This window comes from Ischnura elegans, chromosome 8, assembly GCF_921293095.1.
Source record: "Ischnura elegans chromosome 8, ioIscEleg1.1, whole genome shotgun sequence".
Taxonomy (NCBI): domain Eukaryota; kingdom Metazoa; phylum Arthropoda; class Insecta; order Odonata; family Coenagrionidae; genus Ischnura; species Ischnura elegans.
This window is the reverse complement of record NC_060253.1, coordinates 55,833,694-55,861,031: the sequence shown is the minus strand read 5'-3', so window position 1 is coordinate 55,861,031 and position 27,338 is coordinate 55,833,694. Positions and strand designations below refer to the sequence as shown.

Genomic DNA, 27,338 nt, shown 5'->3' with positions numbered 1-27,338 from the left:
TTTTGAAAAGTCTATTCTTGAGGAAATTATCATTTATAGCGCATTCATTTAAAGGCATTTTAATTCCTTTAAATGACGTTTCGTCATTTAAATAAAATTTATTTATTTTTTATTAAAGTAAATTTTTTATTTTATTTTCAATTTCTCAGGGTTCAACCAGCCTCTTGAGAGTTTTAATTGTTCATACGAGCTTGTATAACCTCCGTAGCTTCAAAACATTTTCAAATTTGCAGCAATCAGTAACAATTCTTACTATTATATTCTTATTATTATGTGGTTAAATTCCATCTTCCGTGGCATGCGTAATAAAAAAGTTATAACCGTACGAATCAGGTCTTATTACTCTTACAAAATCATTTTTATTTGCTTGAAAACATTTTTAATCGACATATGTGAGGAATGGAAAGTATAGGTATATGTTTTGATTCATCGTTTATAGGATTGAGAATATCTTATATAATTTGTTATTATTCGTGATAGCTAGTCAATTTGCGAATTATAGGGCAAAATTGTAACGATATAGATGTGAATTTCACATTAGAAAGTATTTCGGCTAGAACTCTGGCCAATTTATGAGGTCATTAATTCGTTAATTTTGTTGTGGCACTAGTTTTGCAAACGGGCAATGGTAGTTAATATCGTGACTTTAATTTAAACTTTACTTATTGCTAACTTATTAATTTATGGAAAATCAAAGAATAAATTTTGCAAGGTTCTTCCTAAGATTTTTTATGTGTAGGCATGAATATAAGGTTCTTTGTAAGGCCTGAAATCATCATTTATAAACTTTTTATTTCTTTATATATTCATATTCACCGCTAAATTTTTTTGCTTCTACGTCTATAATATTTTTAAATTCATTCGGAATATTTGGAGACGACCGAGTCGTGGGTCAAGTGGTTTCAGCCTTTTGAGGAGATTGTGCGGTCTCGCGAGGAATAAGGTTCGAAGATATAAAATGGCATAGCGAGGGGTTACGATGAAGGATGATTGGGTTAAAGCTTTTGATGGGATTTTGGTTGTTGGGAGCAAAGCTTTTCCCAGCTCCTTGTTGCTGCCAGGATCTCTCCCTTGCGATAAGCGGCTAAATCTCCCTCGAGGAAGAATCCGCTTCTTATTTACGTCATGGTGAAGTGGAAAAAGAGGAAATTTTCTGTCGGCTATACCTTGCCCCCACTAGGTCCTTTCCGTTCTCACCCTTGTAGCTGCGAATTTGCCCATAATTCCTCTTTTGTCCGTGGCAGAGAGCCCACAGTTATGCTAAACCATGTATTTCTTAGAATTTCTCCAATTTTTTTGGCCAATGAAAAATAATTGTAGAAATTTCGTCTTATTCTGAGGCTAACATTAAATTATTAATTTTAAATATTAATGTTTTTATGCACGTTACAGTAGAGTAATTTTTCATACCAGAAAATGGCACAGTAAATATTTATTTATTGTATTTATTTCCCCTCTATCCCGTAAACAGCACATAACGGCCATTACAACGAGGGTTCTAAAACAAGCGTGTGATAGCAAAACGCAAGCATCTATGCTCCAAATATGGACGATCTACCTCGGCGGGATTCAAACCCACGAACTTACGGATAGGGTTAATACCACCGCCACCGACACTATCATAAAATGAAAAATTAAAATGAGTCCACCAGTGAACTATTTTAATTTTTTTGTTTCTGTTTTATTTTTACTAATCAGAGAGAAAATCCATCACATGAAATTCATATAGGTGTACTATGTTTACATTTGTATGTAATACTACGCATATAAGTACTATCTTACCCAAAAGTATGTGTGCATCCACGCTCCACTCACCGGTTGAATAAACGGCACCAATTTCTAAAAACAAAACTCTACAGTATTGGCACATTATGCACTAGAACTTTTACCCTCGCTGGAAAAGCCTCACGTCTCTGTGGACCAGTGACAATGGCTTGTGACGGGTTCAGGATACCTGGAAGCAAACGCAAGGAATAGGAGCCCCAACGGAAGAATTGTGGAGCTATGGAACCTCGTGTCCACGCTCGCGCTGATCGGAGTTTTATCGTTCGGGCTCTCAATCGCGATGATGGCCCTTCCTCTCTAAATTCTGTTTTAAAGATACTGTAAGACGAAATCTTCACGGGAAATCAGCCGGGTAATGATGGTCATTGCTGCCAACGTTTCGATGGCCTTCTCTGCCATCGTCTTCAGGGCGAATGATGGACCTGGTTAGCCCGGCAAAAACCAGGTCCATCATTCGCCCTGAAGACGATGGCAGAGAAGGCCATCGAAACGTTGGCAGCAATGACCGTCATTACCCGGCTGATTTCCCGTGAAGATTTCATCAACAGCATTCGCCGGGAAAGCACCAAATCCTTCTTCATACTGTAAGACCTTTTTCTGGGTGATTGGCTCCTCGAGTAGGGGAAGGGAACGTTAAGATAAGTGGGGCAGAATGGACTCCCTACAGACTCATGGCTAAAGAAATGTTCTGGTCTAAGCATTCGAAAAATCGATACCTCCTCTGCAAAAACGCTCAACAATCGCCCATCGAATCAATCCTCTCATCTAGTAGCCCTAATATTACTAGATGAGCAGATTCAAAATTGGTCTCAATTCTCGAATCAGGGAGCCCATTCTGCCCCACTCTGTACTTTCCATATCAGACACTATATTTATATCCAAAACAACACAAGTTACTTGTCACTAAGTAAGGCATGCACTGACATGCTTTTCATTTATTTATTCTCCACTTACTCGAATAATTTCTGAATTTAACTTGTATTTTCCAAGTCAACATATTTTAGACAGGTGTCAAAATGTTAATTCCCTGATGTATTTAATTTACTAAGTGATACGAAATATAATCCAATCGTCACTATGTTATTTTTTATTAGTATTTGCATATTTTTACCTTGAAAGAAAGACTATCGTATATGGTTTTGGTGGAATATCAGCTCCTGATATTCCACCAAAACAATATACGGTTAAAAATGTGATATCCTAAGAACGATAGTTACTGTTACTGGATTCAAAGCGGGATCACTGCAAAGTTAAAAATATTCTTTAAATTAGTCATTTCATTTGTTGTTATCATCATGAAATATTCACGACTCATGGAGTGCACTTTAATTGACTTTTTTTCTGTGTCTGAAATTTGAAATTTTCACCTCAGTATGTTTTTAATGTAAAATATTGTATTTAAGGTACAGTTGAATGTTGAAAAAGATCTTCTTCAAAGAGTCTGAAATTTTTCAGTACCACAGCGCAAATTTTAAGTGAGTAATACGTTGCGAAAGAAAATAAAAATAATTGTAAGAGGAAGTAATGTGTTCTCTTACTTTTCCAAAGCAAACTTTTTGAAAGTTTGGTTCTGGGTGATCACGGTTCGAGGTCAAGTTTAGGTACCTAAATGATTGTTCTGCTATGGAAATTTCTCTCTCCGAGTACACTTATGGGCCAGTTGCTTCCTTTAATATCTCAAGGCGCAAAAATACTTTATGCTGCTACTTAATATTCATAAAAACACTTCTCCCCGTATTTTTTTCAAATTAACGTGGCAACTTTCAAAACGACGCACATTGGGCTAGAATTGAAAAAAGCCGGCCAAAACCTCAAAAACAATTTTTTTGAGCTAGGAAGTTGAAACTTCGCATGCATATTCTCAAATAAATTTTGCATAATTTCCAGATTATTTCTTTCCTGGTTCTTTCCGTTAACCCGGTAACGCCTGAATTAAAAAGTTTCTGCGATTTTTGTGGTGATCATGTACCTAAATATCAATGGAATTCGGTGTCATTAGGTGCAAAATTTTTTCTTTTACCACTGATAGTTACGCCTTATGGTACCGCTATAAGTGGTAACTGTGGTACCACCAAAATGCTTTGCATCATTACAACCCAAATTAGGCTCACATCAAATAAGCTTTGCTACACTTCACTTTATATGAGATATGCATGTTATAACAATCATAATTTCATAATAAAACCTTTAAATTAACTGTACATAAGGCGTAAGTAAAGAAAATCGAAATGCTTGGTCTAAAAATTCCGTTTTTTTTTGGGCTAGTTGATAATATACAAATTTCAAACGGCTCTAAATGCGTTAATTACGGCTTCAAAATAGCAAACTTTTCGGAAAAATGTTATTAAAAATATTTTTATCAATTTAAAACTCTCAAAAAACCTAATAAATTACGATAAATGACAAAAAAGTTACATTTAGCACTACACTACCAGCCGGTACCATTTGGTACCGCTAGGCGTTAACGGGTTAACAATATATTTGATGTCAAAGTTGAACAATTTAGCGAAAAGGGCCAGCCTCGATTTTTACTGAAAATTGCTAACTTTATCCTTGTGCAGTGGTTTCATGAACAGTATTGACAAAACTGTAAAATGTACACCATCTTAATTAAAACTTATTTTTCTTCCTTTTGAAGGGTTTTCAAAGATTTTCTTTCATCATCGACTTCCGCCAAGTAACTTATACCACGTTGTTCTATGAAGCTTCTAGATTGTGAATATAAAGTAAAATCTTGCACCAACTTGCAACCCCGAATTTTAAATTGTTTTTTCGAGCGTGCGGTCGACTCCGGTTTTGGCCGGCGGCGGCGGAGAGTACGGCGACGTGGCAACCGTGTGAATGCGATATGTCCACATTCACTTTTACATCTGGAAAAAATATACAATAGTGATATAAAATAATCACCAGAAATTAAAATCAATAAATATTGCTACGAATGACTCTTATAATGCAACCGCTGGGCACTGAAAGAGGTACAATGAAAGACTTCTTTCTTTGAGTGCATTCCATTTACTCTCCATTTCATGTCTCCTCCAATTCCACGTCTTTAAATTGCTAGGGTTGAATTTAATTGTGCTCCAAGCTACCAATTACGGTCTCTATGCTGGCCGTCATGTCTAATGCCTTGCTCGAATATATTTTTATTTGTATATTACATATTGCTATGAGTCGGCTATTGCCTGGTGGCAGCATTAGATTTAAATAAATGAATGAAAAGTCTACAAAATTAAGAACAAAGTAAAGAGACATAAAATACACCTTTAGCATAAAAAGTGCATTGATTCGAATATGATACAACTAACAAATGAAGTTTGAACCAAATATTTCAATTCCCAACTCTCCATAGTAAATCACAAAGACAATCAACCTAGAATCGTTGAACATTTAATCATTTTTTAGCATTTGCGGGGAAGATCTTTAAAATAACTTTAGGTAGGTCGTTCCATTCCTTTATTCTCCTCTAGGCAGGGAGGATGTTTCAAAATGTCCGTATTCTCTTGAACTTAATTTCGAATTTGTGATCGTTCCTTCCTATGCAACAGGGTGAGTCCACCTATTGACCTATTTCCCTCCAACCCTACTCTTTTATAAAGGCTTTATAAACCCCACATAACCTATTTATGGTTCTTCTTACATTCAATGGTTTCTGTATTTTCATATTCCAAATTTCTATATTCATGCTCAAATATCCTATGCACATAAATATTGTAATATGTATGATGATGGTGTGCGTGATTTATCTTATTATTAGCATGAAATGCAGTCCTCAAATGAAAAAATATTTCACGCCACTGCATTATTTGTCACTATATTCTCTCTCACCCTCTCGCTTTTGATCCACAGGTGCCTGCTATGCGGAGTTCGGAGTTCGAGTACCTCACACGACGGGCTCCGCTTACATGTACTCCTACGTCACTGTGGGAGAGTTCATCGCCTTCGTCATTGGCTGGAACATGGTCCTCGAGTACCTCATTGGCACGTCCGCTTGCGCATGCGCCCTCAGTGCCTGTTTCGATTCGCTGGCTGATGGCGCCATCAGCGAATCGGTTGCGGGCGCGGTAGGAACCATTCTCGGTAAGTATTCATAGCTGTTAGATTTACACACCCCTTGTCCTGGCGACTACAAGGCTGCGAAAATTGTAAGTCAACATTAGATCATGTAAAAAAGCCCGATGCAATAGCGACACACTGTATTTTTCTCCAATAGTTATTGTTATACCTCACTCATTAACTGATTCAACCCGAAGGTTGGTATGGATAGGTGAGGGTAGAGCTCGCCCCATACTAAGTCATTGGCGTGTGAATATCACACATTCAGGTAGGGAGGACCAATTACTTTTCCTGAGCCCTTCGCACTTTCAAGATTTCGTATAAGGGGTTGCCCAACTCTTCACCTGGGATATCAATACCTCATAGGAAAAATATGCTAGAACGCGCATAATGGCTGCGCAGTAGGCCGAGACTGGCCCAGAAACAGAAGCAGTTATCAAATCAAAGACTAATAAATTACTTTTAAGTTATTCTACCGACTAAGTTTTGTTTTCAAGTAGTATTTACGAAGTATTCTGACCGTATCTCCTCTATTTATGGACTTCCCTCTTAACCTGAATCAAGCGATCATTTTCTTTCGTCGCGAAAAGTGATCACTAGAGCGATCGCTTTTCGCGACGGGAAAAGTGATCGCTCTAATGGTCATTTTTCTGAATCACGCGGTCCCTCCCGCCGTCGCCTTTCGCATCACTTCCGATATCACAGCTCATTGCCATAGGACCCGCATCACGAAAATGTATAGCGTGTTTATGTTTACCCATGTCGTTCTCACGATTGTCAAACGTTGTGCTGCAATCGCTCCATACGGGAATGCGATCTTATTGGCTGATATGGGGTTTTAGTGACGGTTTCAGCGACGGAAAAAGCGACCGAACGAGTAATGAAAAAAGTGATGGGAATCCTCATCGCGATCGTGATTGCGAAAAACAATTGCCGGCGACGATCATTTGCGAGTGATCACCCTAGTGATAAAATGGTCGTGTGATTCAGGCTTTAAAGTCACAATAACGCCTACTTCCCGTCACTCTATGTAAAAACCCAATTCTTTTCCTTCCTCTTCCTCTTTTACCCAACATTCTTCCCTCTAACACTATTTTTAACATCTCCACCCCACTCAGTACTCACTCCATCCAAAATTTCCGTGTCCTTCGCATCTCATCAAGAAGCCTTCTCTCTTCACCTACCATTTCCAGCAGGTCATCATCCTCTCTGCCCACTTCACCTTCTCCATTCTTCTCCACGCCCACTTTTCGAGCGCCTCCTTTCATTTCAAATGGATTTCATAAAAATCCAGATATTTCTCCGTCGTAGTGGGTATTCGATGGTTTAGTTGAAATTAAATTTCTATTCGAAGTGCAAGCATAAAAGCCAACGCCTCGTTGTAGTCAGCCTATGAAAACTTTGTGGCAACGAGTGATTACAAGACATCAAATTTCTTCTATTATTCTCTATTATTAGTCATCTGATTGGCGAATTACTGGCTCAATTTAAAAATGTTCTTTCAAGAACTAATTATAATATATAATAATCGTGTCGTGGGAATAATCGTGGGACATTTTGAGGCATCACTCTTGTTCTCAGTATCAGAGGAAAATATAAATTTTATTTTCAGGAGAATTAATTAAGTTTTATCATCGTGTATTTACTGAGTAGTCATGTAATTTTTACTGTCTTTTTTAATTTTTTACTATCATTATTGCCTGGTTAATCGCTCATCCTTCTTCACTATAGAATCAGAAAGCCTTCAATCTCATTTACCATATCTATTGCTCCAATTCCGTTTTCTCGAAGGAATATTTATCCGCGACGCTACCGAGAGAAATCTAATTTATTGTGTGAAGTGGGTAAGAGTTGAGTGGGTTGAGGGAGGCATTTCAAGAAATTTCGAGGACGTCACGTCCGCAAATGAATTGCTCTCGCGTTCAAGAACTCCCGGAATGTTGCCCCGTTAATCGCGAGCGTGATGCCCTCATGTCCTCGAGTAGAAATTTTTAATCCCTTCAAGGCAATGGCCCTCACTCGAGAATATTTAAAGAGACACTTAAATCCTATTTGCCGAGAAGTTCGTAAGTTCGATGGAGATTTCTCACGAGTATTTTCCGCATTGATTCGTTGGTAGTAAGAAAATTCACCCAATATTAATATTTTTCGGTGGCGGCGGGGTAACGTTCTCGCCTGCCAAACAAGAGGTCGCGGGTTCGAATCCCGCCTGGGTAGGTTTCCCCGGTCCAGGGCATGGTCGTTTGTGTACGTTTACTTGTTACATTTGTTGAACACCCCGGTGTAAAATGGCCAGTAAGAGCTGTATCCGGTGGTTTGAGAATAAAATAAAATAAAATATAATTTTTGTTTAGCGATAAAAAGGTTAATAACCAAATATAAAAATAGTAACTCCCTTACTTACTTATGACTCCTTATATAACTTGTCAATGAAATTCAGACTTTTCTATTTCGATTTTTTTAGCATTGAAACCCCATAAGATAAATTCAAAACCTTGATTTTATACTAACAGAGTGTGGTCAAAAGGTCAAATTTGTAAAATGTTGATTACACTCAACAAAAATTGGGACCTTTTCCCGTAAGTATGCCAATTTTCATGAATATTGCTTGAGGCGAAGTTACTAAAATTAGAGGTCAAAAATGACACACGACTAGTGGGACGGTCTGTATATTGGTACTTGAACAAAGGTATTACACAAACATGAGCTCAAAAGTATATTAAAATATTTATGAAATGAAACTCACTTTGTTTCCAATCCACACTTTTAATAAAAGTATCGACCCGAGTTTCAATACAGTTTTGCCATCATCTATCATTTCATTAACCTTACCCAGATTATAATAGACTGTGTTTAACCTTGTGATGAAAAGGGTGGATTTAAAACAAAATCACTTTCATTGTGACTCATATGCCATTCTGATTTTTCAGTATAAGTCTGAAATTTTTATTTACGTGATTAATTTCAATGATTTCGTCTTCATTTATTAAACCAATTTACGAATATACAGTTCTTTCTTACAATTAAGTTGATGAACACGCAGATGCATCCGTGCCATGGATGGGAGAAAATGTACCCAGACGAGATTTAAATCCCCGACCCCTGGCTAGACTGTACCCCGCTGCTACCGAGGCCATTATCGAGGCTGAAACTACTGAGCATCTTAATTTGTAATTAAGTTTACGCAGGAATAGAAGGCTCAACAACTTTGCTATTTCCACATGGTAATTTATTGAGACCGACCACGGTTCCGTGACAGCGTAACATTATCAAGGTGAAGAATTGCAGATAAATTGACAGTATAAATAGCAGAAGGTATATCTGTCAATTTACCTGCAATTATATCAAAAATTGACAGATATACCTTCTGCTATTTATACTGTCAATTTATCTCCAATTCTTCACCTTGATAATGTTACGCTGTAACGAAAGCATAGTCAGCCTCAATGAATTACCACGTGGAAATAGCAAAGTTCTTGATCCTTCTATTCATGCGATTATGGATTTTCACCAATTTACGCCCACTACTATTTATTAATTAAGATAAATTGTGTGTCCCAAAATCAATACACGTCCATTTCTCTCTTCAGGTCGTCCACCGGACTTTCTCGCCTTCGGCATTACCATCCTCATGACTTTCATCATGGCGGCCGGGGTTCGGAAGTCGCTGGCCTTCAACAACGTGCTCAACGCCCTCAATTTGGCCGTCTGGGTGTTTGTGATGACTGCTGGTCTATTCTACGTCGACTCCCGCAACTGGTCCGAGCACAAGGGATTCCTCCCATACGGCTGGTCCGGGGTGAGTGGCCTGTGCACGGTTATAATCGACGTTTCCAAACGAGTGGTGCGGAAACCTCCACATCCAGCGACTCATTTCGATGCTGAAATTGCTATGTGTGTGCATAAATATATAGTAAAATAAAGCAGTTTTCCTTCTTGAATACGACCACAAAGGGACTGGAACGACATACCAGCAAAACTATTTGAGCTCTTCCCGAAAAATTTACATATTTTTAAAAAGCGAAAGAAGAAGGAGGGATCAAGGGTTTCTTATTATGTTATAAATTGTTTTGCATCATATTATCATGTTACCACGAGACAAATGGCCTGCTTGTAACCATTTAATAATGATAAAATAAACATAGCGCTAATTTTAGTTTTATGGGATTCAATTTTGGCCCTTTAATATTCAGCCATTTTGAGCGCGCCAAGTTATATATAATTTTATTTTACGAAAAGATTTTATTTTTAATTTCAACTTTTAATAATTTTAATGTAGTTTTAATTTTTATATTTACTTCTAATAATGTAATTAATAATTTTTAATTTTTATGACTGAATTAAAAATAATTAATAATTAATTTTAATTTTGTTTTATACAATTTTACATCCATTTCTTCAACAAACAATGCGCCGTTCAGCGCAGAAAGAAGAAACCATGGTTTTTGTCATCTTAATATTACTTTCTTTTTTATATGATTTTCAAATAGCAATTGAAACGACGTTTGCTAAGTAGCCTTTCTTTCCGCAGAGCTTCATAGCGATCCCTGGTTGTAGTCTTGGATGGTCTCGGGTCACCGTGTATGTAGCTCAATGGTCATCCTCTCTGTATGTTCATGCCCTCTCTCTCCTCGGCCATTGACAACGCGGTTCGATAAGCGAGTCATTAATTGTGCATGCGAGTCCGTATCCCTGCCTCCTCCTCCTCTCTCCCCATGTCCTACCCATTAGATCGCTTTAATATGGATTTTAGGGATTTCTGGGTCGCGGATTTGACTCCCACGACCAGTTTGTCGCTCACGTAAGTGACCCCAACTCGAACTCTATTGGACTCAAACCCGTGGCCTTCGGATTTGCAGGCTAGGACTAGAACCCTCCGCCACATGGGTGCCAATTACTTCAAATAAGTGGCAAATTAATACTAATAAACTGTATATTATACTAAAAGGTGCTGTTAAATTGAGGGTTGTTATTGGGGGAAAATAAAAATGCTGCCGAATGATACTAATACCTTCCTAAAAGCGTGAATACTGAAGCTTCTTGTTTGAACACCGGTGAAAGCTGTCCAAGGTGGCTATCTACCGATTCGATCGATGGATTTTTCGTCCTCATAGGAAAATCCACTAGAATTGGTAGTATATTAATTTGCGTTTCGCTTGGTTTCGCTGTTAGTAGGGCCCTCCCGCCTTTGTGACGGTGCGGGATTCCTCGTCCCTTCCCTTCCTTCCCTATCCCCTCCCCGGAGGCGTCGTCGGGCTCTCATCGCGGCGGCGCCTCCTTCCTTGTTCCTTCCCGTCCTTCCCCTTCTGGGTGCAGAGGAGAAAAGCTAGCGCTTACAGTCCCTGCCCCAGGAGTGTATCCCCGCGAACCCGCCCTAGGGTTTCGTTTCCATTGTCCAAGGTGGCTATGAAAGCTTATTATTCTAATGGTTTGTGATGGTAACCGATGCTTTATAGCGATATGTGCATTTTAATTGCCACTTATTCAGAGTATCATATCGAAGAAATTTATGCTCTCTTCGTGAGACAGATATTGATATTAAACTATGATCTTTCCATCAGAATTGTAAAAAAAAACTATTTCAGCGCCATTTCAGTTTTTTTGACGCTTTGAGACCTAAAATGACACCAAGCGTTGAAACCTCGGTCGTTTGTATAAAATTATCCCGTTAACTTTTATTCGTGGTATCGGATTAACGTAAAAAATACATTATTCATTTTGTATTTTCCCTGCGAACTGTATGGTTGCATGAGGTACCTAGTTTTATATTTATCCCTTTTACGCACATTTTTGGCCTGTATTTCTTTCTTATCTAAACCTACGTAATACCCTGCGAGTCACTTCTAGTGTGCTTCGAAGGGGGTGATAAATCTCCCACTTGCATACTACACGGTCATAAAAATGTTATGCATACTAACAAATAATACTTCTACGTTCATGCAAGGGCAAAACTTTTCGACTATTTATGAAGGCAATAAGCCTGTGAATCTATAACATGCAAAAAATCCTGTTATAAATACTAGGAAAAATCATGAACATGCATTAAGGAATACATAAGTTAGCAGGATACACTACAAGTATTAGTTATAGCGTGAGATGTGAGGATATCCACAGTCTGCCTACTTCTATAGTCCTAAAACTCCAAGAAATAAATTGATTTTACGAAATAGTTTCCACGCCTTCTTTGATAGATACCTTTCCATCGGCATCGAGCGTCAATAATCTCCTGTTTTCAATACATTCAATTCATACTTAATTTAATACCTTTGTTTGATTGCAGGTTCTCACGGGTGCAGCCACGTGTTTCTACGCCTTCATTGGTTTTGACATAATCGCAACAACGGGAGAGGAGGCGACGAATCCCAAAAGATCCATCCCCCTGGCCATCATATCATCACTGGTCGTCATCCTCACCGCCTACGTCACCTCCTCCATGATGCTCACCCTTATCGGTAATTGAGATTATGAGCTGATAATAATTAAGTTAAAAACCGACTTCATTCTCTTATGTGCGAAATTCCACAGAGGAAAATCATTCGATATCACCGGGATTTGAAACCGGATCCCTCGATTTCCGGCCGAGTACTAAGCCAATTAACTATATATAACCCAATGTTGCTTCTAAGCAACATCAAAAATGTTTAAACTTTCAGCTCTACCCACGAGATATCTTAACTACCTATTATTTTGTAGAGTAAATTTCAATGACGAAATATTTAGCTGCCAGGATAGTTATCATTGAGTGTAAAATTTTCAAGATTTCAAAATGAAAAATCTTGAAAATTGATTTTTCCCAGAATCAGCTTTGGGTTAGAAAGTGTTAAGCGACCGACGCGACGCGTCAATCTCTCTTTCAAAATTTTGGACTTAATCGGACAAGATCGTCTGAACTGCTGAGCATATTATGCCACGAGCAGTCCTAGTCGTGCGATACTGCGCCACTGCCGAAGAGCAAACCCCAAACTTTGAAAACAAGTGATCCGGGTTCGAAACCCGGTCAAAGGGAATGATTTTTCCTCTGTGAAATATCGCAAATTTGTGCAATGCGGGTGACTCCGTAAAGTTGTCACCGTGGCTAGTCCCACTAGTCTAGAATGAATAGACTTAAATTGATCGCGTTCGACGAAGAAATTTTATATTTTATATCTAGGGCTATGTGTGAGGGGCTTTTTTACAGCGAAAAGTCATCAGGACGAGTGTATAATATGGAAGTTCTTTTACGGCAAAAGCCAATTATTTTCTTTCGACAATAAAATACTTAGTGCTATGAATGCAATACTGCGTTTGAAATGATTTAACTGTGAAGGAACCGGTGGATTGGGTATGTTTTAAGGCACAGTGATAACGTGAGAAATATGATGGAGGGAAAAGTTGAAGGAAATGTCCCCGTGGAAGATCATTTTTTGCTTTTGCTTGATAAAGTGCACATTGAAGAAGAACATGAGAGAGCTAAAAAGAAATATGGGCTGAATTTTACTGATTTTGGCATTGTGATACTACAAATTAATCTTTTAAAAAGACATTTATAATATTTTTACAACAGCATTTTATTTCGAAGTTGACTTCTGATTGACTTCTTTCAATTTCCACTACCATTATAACCTTGAATTAATGAAAACACTTAAGTATCCCCATGATTATACCAATAAGTTTCCTTTTCTTTCCATCTCACAGTGCCGTATGAAGATGTGGACGCCGACTCCGCCCTGGTGGAGATGTTTGGCTTCGTCGGGGCGTACAAGTGCAAGTACGTGGTGGCCATCGGTGCTCTTGCTGGCCTTACCGTCTCCATGTTTGGATCCATGTTCCCCATGCCGAGGATCGTGTACGCCATGGCTAAGGATGGCCTTATATTCAGGTGAGTGAGTGGAGAAGTTGGTTTCTATGACTACGAAAAGTATTTCTTACGGGAAACAGCTATTTCGCTCACCCGATTCAACCCTAGCATTGATTGAAATAGGTTATAATATGTAGGACGTCGCATTAACCTTTCGTCATGCGCAATATTGGAATTGCTGAGTTCAGGCTTAATGTGTCTGACAGGCGAAGATGTGAAAAAACATTATTAATTCTTAGCATGGCTTAGTGGTACACCTTTAGCGTTTAAAGCACCATTATTAGTGTAGTTTAAAAACTTACATGAGATCTTTCGTGCTATGCATAGACCACTTTCCATGCCGTCATAAAGACCCGCCTCGATTGAGCAAGGTGCGAGTGAACGTGCTCTTTAAGCTATTATGTATTATTTTATGTAATATATCTTAGTGTGTGAATTCTATAAGATCACTTTTCTTTATTTTGTTATCTTATTTATCTAATAGTGCTTTTATTTTGCTTTATTGTACCATTATTTTGTTTAATTATGCTAAATAATTCGCTACTGATCTGTCGGCACATATGTGAAAAGCAAAAGGCTGTCTAGGTTAAAACAAACAACTACTATGAGTATAAAGGGTATATGCCACCTAGTAGCGCGGAGAAAAGAAAAAAAAACACTCGCGCTGTCTCTGTCTGATCCATTGCGCCTGATGGAAGGTTAAGAACAAAAACTTAGGAATTTTCGCAAAAAAAATAAATCGGGAAAAAATGCAAAGAACTATATTATGAAAGCAAAATTATGAAAAGTGGCTCTTGAACAATACACATATCAAACCCTAGATTTATCCCCTGTGCGGCGTGTGAATACACTCAAGGTAGGGTTTCCTGTTCCTTTCCCTGAGAAAAAAATGCAAGGAAGTGTATTTTGATTAAAAATATTATTATGAAAAGTGGCTCTTGGCCAATAGGCTTGTCAAACTTATTTACACTTATGTCATATCATCGTCCGTTTTATATGCACACAATTCAATGCCAAATGTTATTTTTATCAAGTTTCAGCATAAATTTCACATACAAAATAAAAGAATTTCAACAGAATTTTCGAATGGTGTTTTTTGTGTCTTATTACCTATTTTTTCCACTAATTATTCTTATATTATCTTAGTTTTATTGGTTTTGAAAAATTTCTAAGTGGGTCCAATTAGTATCCTTTGTTTTCGTATGTGGTGCGTAATTTCTGGGTCAATTTTGTGAAGGCCCACACCTCATATCTTTTTATTAAGGAAGGTTGTACTATGTTTTTATAAGAACTCTTTGTGTTTCTTTTAATTTTAAGGTAATAAAGAAATTATACACCTGAGATAATTCAGTGAGGCACAATTATTTGCACTTAGGCGCTATTATCATCCGTAAAACTACTGATTGACTACATTGTGGGATTCGTGCTGCGGCTATTAATCTGAAATTCTCGAGTTGAATGATTAAGCTGTCGTAATTAAAGCTGTTTCCTTTCGGCCTAATAGTATCAAAGGTAATCAGATAGGTTTAACACCTCTGCAAAGCTTGTGAGTGTAAAGCGATTATATCTATACCAGCGTTAATTAGCAGTAATTATTTACGTCGCTAAAATAGCATTGTTGATCAATATCGGAGCTTCCACAATCGCTTTCATAATTACATTTTTCGGATAAAATTTAATTCAAACAAGGAAAATATAATTTTTTCACGTAGCATCATCACATTTATGCTTTGATTAAATGAAAACATGTTTCCAGTCTACGTTCTTTCAATTTTTTCCTTTCCATGCATTATCCATTATAGGGTGTCCTTAAAAAAAGGAGTTTAAACTTTGAGTTGGCATTTCCATTTTTCCTCTGGTAAGGGCTCTAGATTAGTACTTACTTCATCCGATAGGTTGTACGGTCGAATATCGCCCGATTGAGATTAATATTTTTGAACCTTTTTTTCATGTATTCGCAAATAAAAATGAATCTGCCTCACCATAACCTGATGAAAATTCTAAGTGTACCGGGACCAGCCACGGATAATTTTACGGAGTCACACGCATTGCACAAACTTTACGAAAATTCCATATATAAAAAATCATTTGTCATGATCCGGTCAATTTTGATGATGTTATTTTCTGTGAGAATTTTCGCAAATTTTGATGAAATTTACAAATTTTGTAGCTTGTTGGGGATATTTCACGCGGGAATTGTTTTTGGGAAATCACAATGACCCACATGGTAATGGAATGGAGCCAAATTGTGATGGAAAGTCGAGAATCAAAATTGAAAATTGCATACTAGTCAGCAAAACTGCACGCATCCTGCGAAATACGACAGCTGAGGGGAAGCTTCCCCTTCCCTGTGTGTCCCGTGGGAATGTCTTCTGCTTGATCGTCTTTAACAGGATCGTGTGACTTCTCATCTTCCCCGTGGACCTCATTAGCATTCAGAGGAGCTTTCTCCCCGCCGTAAATAAGGGCAAAGAGACGTGACCTTTCGCACGAATTTTGTGCCATTCCCCACTCTCTTCACTCAAAACCCTATGCTCCCTCGGGCCGGTTCGTTAATGTGAGATTATTTCAGGATTCGGTCCGGAAATATATGCGCTCACGTCGTCTTTAAACTAATTAAGGCGACATTGGACTTCATTGAAACGTCATCCTAATGGCTGTGGTCTATTGAATGCACGATCAAGTGAAAATTTCTCCACTGCTCGAGAAAATTTGAGAAGTATGAAGACAAAAGAACCCATCAGTAGTCTGTCGTAAGATTCATATCCATTAAAAGGAAACTATTTCGATGGAATGCCTTTAATCAATCTAACATCAATTAACCTACCATTTTAAATGCCTTCTTGGGATAGAAATAGACTATATACAAGTATTTGCGAAGCTGCGTTCCCTATTCTTGCTGCAATTATGAGAAAAGTTTGTAAGAAGTAAATAAATATTTGCCAGATACCCCCATAAAGTATTCCATCAAAGCACGAGCATAGTTTATTGTTATGTACAACTTTTCATCAAATTTAATACCATAATGCCCTGAGGAATGTTTACACTGCCATATTTCGATTGATCGACTGCAATTTTGGCTCCGCAAAAGGTGATATATCAATCATTACACAGTGGTCAATGACCAACCTTCGAAAAAAATATAAATTGCAATCTGCGGAGGACTTTAAAACGTTTATAAAAACTGAACCCGCTACTTTTCAGCACAAAATTGGTGTATATGATAGATGTTAGATGTGGTATCAATAGGTAATTGGTCTGTATAAAGAAATTCAAATTGAAAGTCATGTCATACCTTATGACAAACTGATAAAAATGATGAATTGATGTTCAATTTTATGAGTATGTTGATTATAAGTTACAATTATAGAATCGGACCCGCAATCGTATAAAAAATACTGGGTTTAGTATGACTTATAAGTGCGTTTATTCAACGGCATTGGTATGGTATTAGGAGAAGACGACCAATAGCTGAGGTCATTTTTGCCTTAGGGAAGAGTAAGGAAGTAAGGGTAGAGAGAAACCCGGCGTCGGTATTAGCTAGCTCTTAACGGATGGCGCCAAGGGAATCACAGTTAAACGTCTCCTCTCACAGACGGAGTATTGTACATGAAATGCCCTCGACCAGAAATGAAGAGAATGCACAATTATTTTAAAGTACTAGAATGTGAATATCCGTACCTCAAATGTACTCGCCGAAATTTTCGTGAATTAAAAATGTTTTTTAACTGGGGTATCAGTGCTTAAAATTACTCTTCATCGGCTGCTTGAAAACACGACGTCATCGAAGCGCCCGCGCGTGACGTCACGACACGGTATCCGCTGATGACAGAGCGAGGAAGTGGGTAGAAAATTGGTAGATGTCGGGACATAGTCCCGACATCGACCAATATTCAACACTAAGCGCAAATTTGGCGAAAATGATTGCTGTCGCAGATTGTTAATACGCTGGGTTGATAAGGCGTTGTTGAAACAAAGAAAGATGATTGTTTCGGGAGATTGGTAATGACTTACATGAAAATAAGTTAAATTCACTTATTAATAGACATAAATTGTTTTCAAAGAAGGATTCTTGTGATCTACGTTACACTCTTATATCATTTGTTAATTCGTTTCATTTTATTACATCATTTATTTCACTAAATGTATGATGGATATATTAAATCTCACTAGCCAATACATAAATATTTAAAAAAATTGGTAATATAACTTTTATTAACCGCAGTATTATTTACCTGCTAGCTTCTTCTCCATGCATCGTGGTAATGACGAAGCAATTTCAGGAAATCAACCGTCATAAGGGAGTCGACCAAATGTTAACTGTCGTATTGTGCCTTTTTAAATCCCTCTTAAGTCAATTTGTCCTTGGAAGAACTACTAAAAATCTTGATGATGATAATTTACTTCGATCTCTTTCAATCAAAGCTCTAATCCCTTAGCAAAGTGAATGGTGTACCGTGCGATGACGTCAGTAGTCGTTTCAGGTCACGTGACTTCAAGCGATATTCCATGACTTAAAGTTAGAATTTAATGACTTTTGTGGAGTAATGGGAGAGTTTTGGCTTTTATATTTGGACTCGTGAGAAAATTGTCTATCCAACGAGACATGAATATGTATGATGAAGAAATTGCATGCATGTTCCCCTTTCAAGCAGAGATCAGGCAGTCTTTGAAAAATATATGCCACCGCCCGGGTTCTAAACCACTGGGTAGGAAGCCACTCTAGCCACCACACTTACCCGAACACCCTTCAATGTTATTGTGGTCCTTAAAAATGCTTCGCTTATTATTCATAAGATTCTTACTTCATCCACTCAAAGAATATTTCTCATATCTACTTATAAATTTAATGAAGAAGGGTATTACGCGACTAATAATTCTACGATACAATATACATTTTTAAATATCGATTAATAATTAAAATAATAATAATAAATATATGATCTTGATGCAGACTTCAGTGTGGGCCAAGAAGACCGACGAAAATTATTTAATAGAATTTGGCAAAAATAATAAAGTAGCAAAAGATAATGAGAAGTAAATGTTTTTAGGCAAGCTAGAAGGATCACATCGTCTTCTGTGCAGATTGAAGCTTTTAGAAATCATGTGGCGAACCTGTGATAAAATGGCTGTAATCGGCCGCAATTTTTAGTGGTGAGCGAGGATGAAGGGAGAAATAAGATCTGAGTGACTTCGGATTTCCGAATTATACACGTAATAAAGTGTTGATGGAGAAAATGGACATTTTGGCCGCGGAGATTCGAGCGGCGTGGCAACAGCGGAGTTTTAAGGGAAGGAAGTGATCTCTTTTACGGCATACGAAAGGCTTTTTTGAGGTTCCTTGAAAGGGGAAGAGGGATATTCGGAGGTAATTTGGCTCCTTCGACGGGAGCGCAGTTAATGGGATTGGTTTAGTGATAAATACACCCGAATGAGAAGAATGGGACTTTTCCCTTTTCTGGGCCACAATCCCCTCTGTCTCTCCTTTAATTTTACTTTCAAGTTATTTATTCCAATACTTTTGGCTCCCTCTATCATTAGGTTTTCCTGTAAATATATATTAACCGACGCGACAGTTTCTCCAGACATCGAGTTTCAGAGCATAAATTAATCATCTTGAGACATTTTTTTTGTAAATCGTGTTTGTTCCATAAGCTGCTTTCGCCGCTCTCCTAAATTTAGCTGGAATTTCTGGTGGGAATCATGTCCTTTTGTGAGTATAACGTTGTACATGCAAAATTTTACCCTTTTTTACAATTAAATTTCATCAAAAAAGTGTAAAACGAAGCATCACAAGATTACTGGGTTTTTATCGTTTTTCTACTCGAGGAGGGGTTACAGAGGTGATTCTTCGTCATCATCATAATTATTCAACTCCCTTTATATCCTTATTAATATCTGTTATGGCATTATGAGGTAACTCTTGTAAATTGTCTTTTAATTTAAGTGTGCTATCGGAAATTATGTTTTGTAGATATCCCAATTGATGAACCCTGACTCCTTTTTCTAAGCCAGCTTGTCTTTTCACGCTTCGGACTAAAGTATAAAACGGTACAATAATGGAAGAACGTAATGCAGTTGGTACGTAATTTAGCAACTTTCTACTATTTTCTAAGCTCGATTTATCTGGCTGTTGATATTAAACTTTTAAACCTTTGATAGATTTGAAAGCGAGAATAGAATCCTTCTACAGTATATTGAGTTTTCTATAGTTATTTTAAAGGTTTGCCGCTGGATAATCCGCGGTTATTTCCTTGATATGATGTAATCTTGGCTAATCCTTGCCATTCACACATTTAATCCACGATTTTTTTTTCTTTTTTATTTCCTTTTGGAGGATATTATACCGTCACATTCATCGTATGCCAATTTCAGCGTAAAACATTTAATAAACAGATATAATGTGATTAAAATTGGCAAAAATATTGAATTATGTGTGTGTTGCTGAATGCGAGTTAAGTTTCAGAACTATTCCTGAAAACTGGAATCATTTTTAAATACAATTTTCGTTGATTTCAATGAATAAAAATAGGTAGGTTAAAGCATTCGGAATTATATTGTGTAAATCATAATATCCGTTTTTCTTAAGTAAAATGCATGATTATGTCGGGTTCCAAAATGTAAGCCAGAAAATACTTAGTTTTATCACTTTCATATCATGCCCTTATCATCAAATTTGTCAAATCAATGGAGTCACTAGTTCAAATATTCTTTTCTTCTTTCTTTGATGTTATTAGTTTATTTTTTCCTGCTCTATATCTCTACCTTGTTCATTTTACAGGATTTTGGGACAGGTGTGGCCGCTGACGGGAACTCCGGCTCTTGCCACCTTCATCTCAGGACTTGCGGCCGCTTTCGCCGCTCTCCTAATTCAGTTGGAAGTTCTCGTGGAAATGATGTCCATTGGTGAGTTCAACGTTTCAAATACAAAAATCACTGTTTTTGCCATTAAATTTCACCAAAAATTTCTAAAATAAAGGGGAGGACACGAGATTACTGGATTTTCATCGTTTTTCTTTTCGTGGAGGAGTCATAGGAGAGATTCGTCGCCATCATCATCATGTGTCACGATCCCAAGATTGGTTTGACGCAGCTCTCCATTCCTCTCTCCTATCCACTAAATTTTTAATAGCGACGTATTCCATCTCTTTTATACCCTTCATAACCTGTCCTGTGTAACTCATTCGAGGCTGTCCCTTGCCCTTCTTCCCTTCCACCTGTTCTTCCACGACTGAGTTGGGTGTTGTCGGTTTTTGGTTAGGGTGACTGTGCCTTGAGAGAGAGAAATGGGCCTATAAATAATGATAATTGCATAAAACATGCCAAATATTGGTAATACCATAATTCTCCATAAAATTTAATTTAGTACTTTTTTAACTTAATATAATAGTTAGCAATTTACGGCTAAATTTAATAATTAAAATCAAATTTTTTTTAAATCAGTATTTCTGCTAATTAAATAATTCTCCTAAGCTAACGTAAAATCTCATTGGTTCTTTCACTATGTCCTTAAATTATCTTCCCGTTTGGCCTATGTGTACCACGCAACATAATTTTATACGCTCCAATTTCATCTGTGTCCGCATTCTTGGTTTTGGCATTGAAAATCATTTGTGCCGGTGTGAGGGGTTTTCTAAACGACACACCGACAGTTTCATTACATAATGTCTAAGTTTACTCTTAATGTTTGGAATCACTTTAAAAGAACGCCATTCCCTCTTTTCTTCTCTTTAAGAGGTAAGAGGTGCTAGTAGTTCGACATCTATGTGTTTTTTTTTATCTTTTTCTCAATATTTTTCCTACACAAACTATTCCTACTTCCAATTCAGTTTTTTTAATAAAAGCATGACTGATGCAGAATCACCAACCTCTTAATCATTGATAGATTATAGAGGTTGATAACTAGAGGCGAGAACTCATCACTTAGCTAAAAAATATGGCAAAGAAAAAGGAAAGATGGGAATTCACATCTGCTGCCTAAAAATGGCTTATGTTCCATGAAGAAGTAGAGTGTTTACAGAGAAAGTAAACTCAAAACGTTCTTAATTTAAGGTGTTCTGTGTTTATGTAATTGCCTTGTGTTTCTGATTGCAAGTTAGTTATCATGGGTGTTAGTTTCCATAGATGATAATCATTGGATTCTAATCCGAAATTGAATAAAAAATACTGGTTTAGTGTGACTAATTACTTATATTCAACGATATTGGTATGGTATTTGGAATAGGCGACCGAAAGCCGAGATCATTTTTGCCATAGGAAAGTGTAAAGAAAAAAGGGTGGAGAAAAATGGAATTCATAAACGATAATAAAATAAATATAATCATAATATTGAATTAAAGAAAAATTGTATCATATAGGGAAACTCGGGGCGGAACGGGGTAAGCGATTTTTAAGCGCGAAAAAAGCGGCAATTATTATAACAAGTCCAGATTTTTGTTGCTTAACTTATAATATATCTGGATTAGATATAGTTAATGCCACTTGCGCAGCACCTTTTTTGCACTTAAAAAAATCGCTTACCCAGTTCCGCCCTTGGTTACCCTATTGATAGCAGCAGTTCTGTCGGAACAATAGATGATGCTAGCCCCAAAAGAGATATACGTGAGGTATATGAATTCCACTGCTTTTGTAAAGGATATAATTTAATTGTGCATGAGTGGAATATAGTTATACTATTATTGTTAAACTTTGAATGGGTCACTGTTCCAGGCACACTGCTGGCGTACACGCTTGTATCCACCTGCGTCCTCATCCTTCGCTACCAGCCGCACACGACCAACCTGGTGGAGCTGCTGCCGGAGTCGCTGCGCACCCCGATCCGAGGCTCGCCTACCAAGGAACACGTGGCGCAGATGGCCAACGGCGCGGCGGCGGGTGCGGGACCCATGTACGGGGACCAGCTGCGGCCGGACGACTTGAGGGACGCGCTCGGAAGGCAGATGGTCGGGCAGCCGGACTACGCCAACGCCAACAATGTGAGTGTACATTCAGGGCCGTATTCCAGAATTTTTATTAAGTATTGAGTCCTCCCTCTACACTCACACTCAACATGAAGAGCACAAGCGTACCACTCGACTGGTACAATCATTGAAGTCGGCGATGACGGAGCATGCAGCCTCGAGACACGCGATTGACATTCAAAATGCCAAAGTAATCGCCAAGGTGACAAAATCCTACACTGAAATTATAATAATCTATCTTAATAGTAAAATATAATTTAGCTATTAACTTAATATAATAGTTTGATAAAATTCAACCCCTTAACCCTTTCCCCTTTCAACCTTCTTTTCTCCAAATACCATTAGAAATAATATACCATCAGATAATATACCATTAGAAATAATATACCATCAGATAATATACCATTAGAAATAATATACCATCAGATAATATACCATTAGAAATAATATACCATTAGAAATACCATAGAAAGTGCAAAGTGTTTCACTTCATATCCCATTAGAAATACCTTTCTCGGGAAAAATATATTTATTCCCTAAGAAAAAGTCACTAGCAGAGGTCAAGAAACCGAATGAGTACGCAGGGTACATCCGAATAAAATATTCCCAACAGCTACGATGACCCGCGAGTGTTTCAACCAAGAAACCTTTTCTTACTTGTTCCAGCAATTTAACCTTACCCTCCGAGTCCCCAGTGGCTCCCAACATAATCTGTGCCAAAGCTGTGTAAAGCTTTCTTTTCATTCGTTGCAGTTTCCGATGACCTACACCCTTTTTCAGGGTGGCTAGTTAACTGATAAAATCTTTCTGCCCCCGATCCTAGATGCTTTCAGGATATTTAAGGTGCGGAGTATCTCCTCTCTTTCAAGTTTTCACCCAAGGATCTTCCAAAAATATGCTGAATTAATCCTAATTTCTTCGCAGCTCTGTCATCAGCATTGCTTGTATGTATTCCCCACCAAAGATTTGAAGTTTTCGTAGCTCTTGGTTATTTGACTTCATCTGACGCCCTTATGTAATCACCATCCACAGCGAGCACATGACGTTAATGGACGGCCACTCTGAAGCTATAATTCCAGCATAGTATAAGTTCACCAGTGGACAAGCAGTATGGTCCCTTAATTAGGATTTCATTGGCACCCCACAGTTACAAACCGTTGGGAATAATGTGCTAATCAATATGCCAATGCTGACAACCCCATGAGAAGTCACTCTGGTCCAAATATGTATTGGGTACTCCATAACGCCCCTGATATCATGAGACCCATAAAAATTGTTGATCCGGTAGGTATCTAAAATGACTTTTTAACGCCCGAACTTACGAAACCCGTATTACCTACATAACTGTTTCCTTTGGAAGCGTATTCGTATTAAAAACATCCTGAGAACACGAAACCCTCACCACATAACTGTTCCGTGGGGTAGCCTATATGATGGCTACCCTATGATATGATGTGGGTTTTCGTTTAATAGCATCGCGGCATCGTAAAGTAGCTAATGTATTAATGTAATGCTATATTGGATTTTGGACGTTGACGAGCAATATTCTGTATTTTTCTCGTCCCGTGAAGAATCCCTTCTGAAGTTACTGTCCTTTATCAATTGTTTAACTCCCACCAAACTTATTTTTGGCTACGGCCTTCCTGTCTGGGCCGTAATAAGTCGAGTAAACACGTATTTCCATTGCTACACAATCACCATCAGGTACTAAAACCTCCTAAATCAGGCAGATATATAAATCTCCAAAAAGTAGTGGGGGTGGGATGAATCAGAAGGTAGAATTCGGTGGGGGGAGGGGAAGGTAAAAGATAGGGGAGATGTGGGAGGAGATACAGAAACAAAGCTGAGAAGATTACATCTCAAAGACAACCAAAAATTCCGGAACTGCGTCATGTCACACGGTAAAAAAGGTTTTGGGGATGGAAGTGAGGTTACGTAGCAGTTAGGGGATTGCATCAAAGATAGGAGAGTGACTGAAATTTTCGTTTAATAAGTCAAATTTCTTCCTTTTCTTTTTCGGTGGGAAATAGTGAAAAACTTATTAAACTTGTTTACAAGACTAGGAGTTTTTTGGTACCTGATGATGATTGTGTGGAAATCGAAACACGTGCTGTAAGCTGTTATAATAAAATAACTGGGAAGTACTATATCTTTGTCTGTCATTCAACATGTTTTTCCATGATATGACTTCAAGCTGTTAAAATAAAATGATCGTGCGGTATATCTTTGTTTATCATTTGATATGCTGTTCCAAATATGTAATAAAAATCTCTCCGCAAAAGGTTGACATTTTTAACAAGGTTTTATGCAGTACATAATTCTCTTGAACTGTTACAACACCTAGTTACGTTGTCGTTAACGGGTCTATATTTTTTTGTTTTCGTCATCCGGCGTTGCAGCGTGTGACCGTACGCCGAGTGACGCGGGGCTCACCCGACAGCGACGACACCTACCCCGACGAGGGGATGGGCGCGATGCTGTCCGGCGCCTCGCCCATCGTCGGCGTGGGCGTCTCGCTGGAGGGCGACAACGCTGCCGCCGATGAGTACCTCGTGTCCGACCGAAGCGAGAATAAGTTCTACGGCTCGCTACCTGCTTCTTCCTCCGGTGGCGGAGCTGGTGGCCTCGGCAGCGTGGCCGGAGGGCGACTCGGCGGTTTCTTCAGCAGCGTGGCACGCAAGCTGGACGAGCTCACTTACCTTTGTCCGGGAATCTTTCCCTGGGTGGACAGGGGCCCAGCCACCGAGGAGTCGGGCCTCTACGTCATGCGACTCGTCGGCATCCTCTATTTGTTCATCTTCTGTTTCGACATCGTCGTGGTGTGCGGCGTTAGCGCCTTGGAATCGGGAGAGGGTGCCGCTAGGGGCGCCACCATCTTTTTCCTCGTGTTTTTCCTGACGGGGATCTTCGTCATACTTCTGCTCATCTCAAGAAAACCTCAGAACAGGTTAGTACCTAAAAACTGGGAATTACATCGCGTCAAATCTATTAGTGAATCTCTGGGATGCTGACTTGCAAAAAATTTTAGCGGGGCCCAAACCGGAGATGTTGCCCCGGGAAATTTTATAAGTAGTGAGTTTTAAGTTTTTTAAGCATTTTAGAAGAGTCATATGATCAACATTAGAACCCTGGTAACTCGAATCTCGATATCTGGACACTCCGGGGAAAATCGACAAGCCTGACACATTTTTTCCTCACACCCATAACGAATTTTTGAGGGGGCTCGGTCCCCATGTAGTCGGCCCCACTGTACATCGCGTCAAATCTATAAGTGAATCTACAGGGCGGTCTGGCCAGGTCGTCTGGTCGGCGATCGCCGAGCTCGAGGGGGCCCCCACAGTGATCGCGCCTACCGTGAAGCATATATGAAAGGTACAATAAAAAAGACTCGGATTATTTGAACCAAAGTTTTTTGGAAATTACAAAATTCCTTGTTTTCATAAATTTGCTGTGTTCACAACATATTCAGTGTAAAAGATCATAGTAAAAATAAAAAAATAAAGATGGCACAAGAGTAAAGAGAACCTCATTCTTTTTTGAAAGGGTTATTTGAAAAGGTTATTTTAGAGGTTTTTTAGATTTCAGAGCAGTTTCTAGGAACAAATTCACTAAATAGATGATACAACGAGAATACATCATTTGACTTTATTATCTGTGAAATTCCCTCTTTTCATTGTATTTTTCCCAACGAAATTGCTATTTTTTTACTTTTTAAAGGTAGACAAGAGCCAGAATAGCGTCAAAATCTATTTCCGGGCATGCAAATTCCTATAATATTTAGGGGGAGGACCTACGAATCCCTTAGTAAGGAAGGCCTTGTCATGAGGCCTCGCCAAGGGCCCCCAATCCCCCTAGATCACCCCTGTCAGTTTGGGGTGACTTCCAGGAAGAACGGGCAAAGTACATAATTAAGTACTGAATGCAGAGACTTTAAGAGATTTTACAAATAGATTTTACTTTTTTTCATTGATACTCTACAAAGTTTTCATCGCTAATATTCTCTGCAGATAGTTACTATGACTTTTTCATCCTGACTCAGGATCTAATGTTAAATATTCCCTATCAAATTTTCTTTCATTTCTTGCTCCATTGTTTATCCATTTTCACTAATTGTTTCATACTGATCCAAATGTATTTTTATCATTTTATAAGAACTCCAAATGTATTTCTATCTTCTTTTATCTTCGCCATTGTCACTATCCATGTCACGTAAACAGGGCCTTCATTGAGATCCTGTTTATGTGACATGGGTATTGGGTAGTATAGAGATGTTAGATTATTACAGATTTCTGAGTGTTACACAAAATATGAAAACTACATATTTGCCCTTCTCTTCCAAAATTCAGTAAAATAAATTATATTTAAAAAATTTTCCAAGGTATAGGAACTTTTCAGATATGGACCAATTAATGCTTGTCTTCAAAAAGAGATTCTTAAATTTAGGCCAACATATAGGTATTGAATGTATGGGAATCAAGTCAGGTACTTAGGGAAGATGATTGGAATTTTCTGCTGCAATGAAGAAATTTTCCATATTTTTTGCAGAAAAACACTACTCTTCATGACACCTGGCCTGCCGTTTGTTCCTGCCATTGCCGTCATCGTCAACATCTACCTAATATTCAAGCTTTCAATTCTTACACTCGTCAGGTTCACCCTATGGATGGCTCTTGGTGAGTACCTCTCCCTAGTATGCTCTTCAA

The 27,338-nt window shown here is 38.2% G+C and overlaps 1 protein-coding gene across 1 annotated transcript in view; it reads left to right on the top strand.

The window, feature by feature from the left end:
- LOC124164184 (probable cationic amino acid transporter) overlaps positions 1-27,338 on the top strand; it is a 446,047-nt gene that overhangs the window by 405,458 nt on the left and 13,251 nt on the right. The window contains exons 4-11 of the mRNA XM_046541392.1: positions 5,632-5,862; positions 9,429-9,637; positions 12,119-12,290; positions 13,513-13,696; positions 20,457-20,581; positions 22,385-22,650; positions 25,035-25,582; positions 27,181-27,308. Coding sequence (XP_046397348.1) covers positions 5,632-5,862; positions 9,429-9,637; positions 12,119-12,290; positions 13,513-13,696; positions 20,457-20,581; positions 22,385-22,650; positions 25,035-25,582; positions 27,181-27,308 — 1,863 coding nt within the window. The remainder of the gene's footprint in view (positions 1-5,631; positions 5,863-9,428; positions 9,638-12,118; positions 12,291-13,512; positions 13,697-20,456; positions 20,582-22,384; positions 22,651-25,034; positions 25,583-27,180; positions 27,309-27,338) is intronic.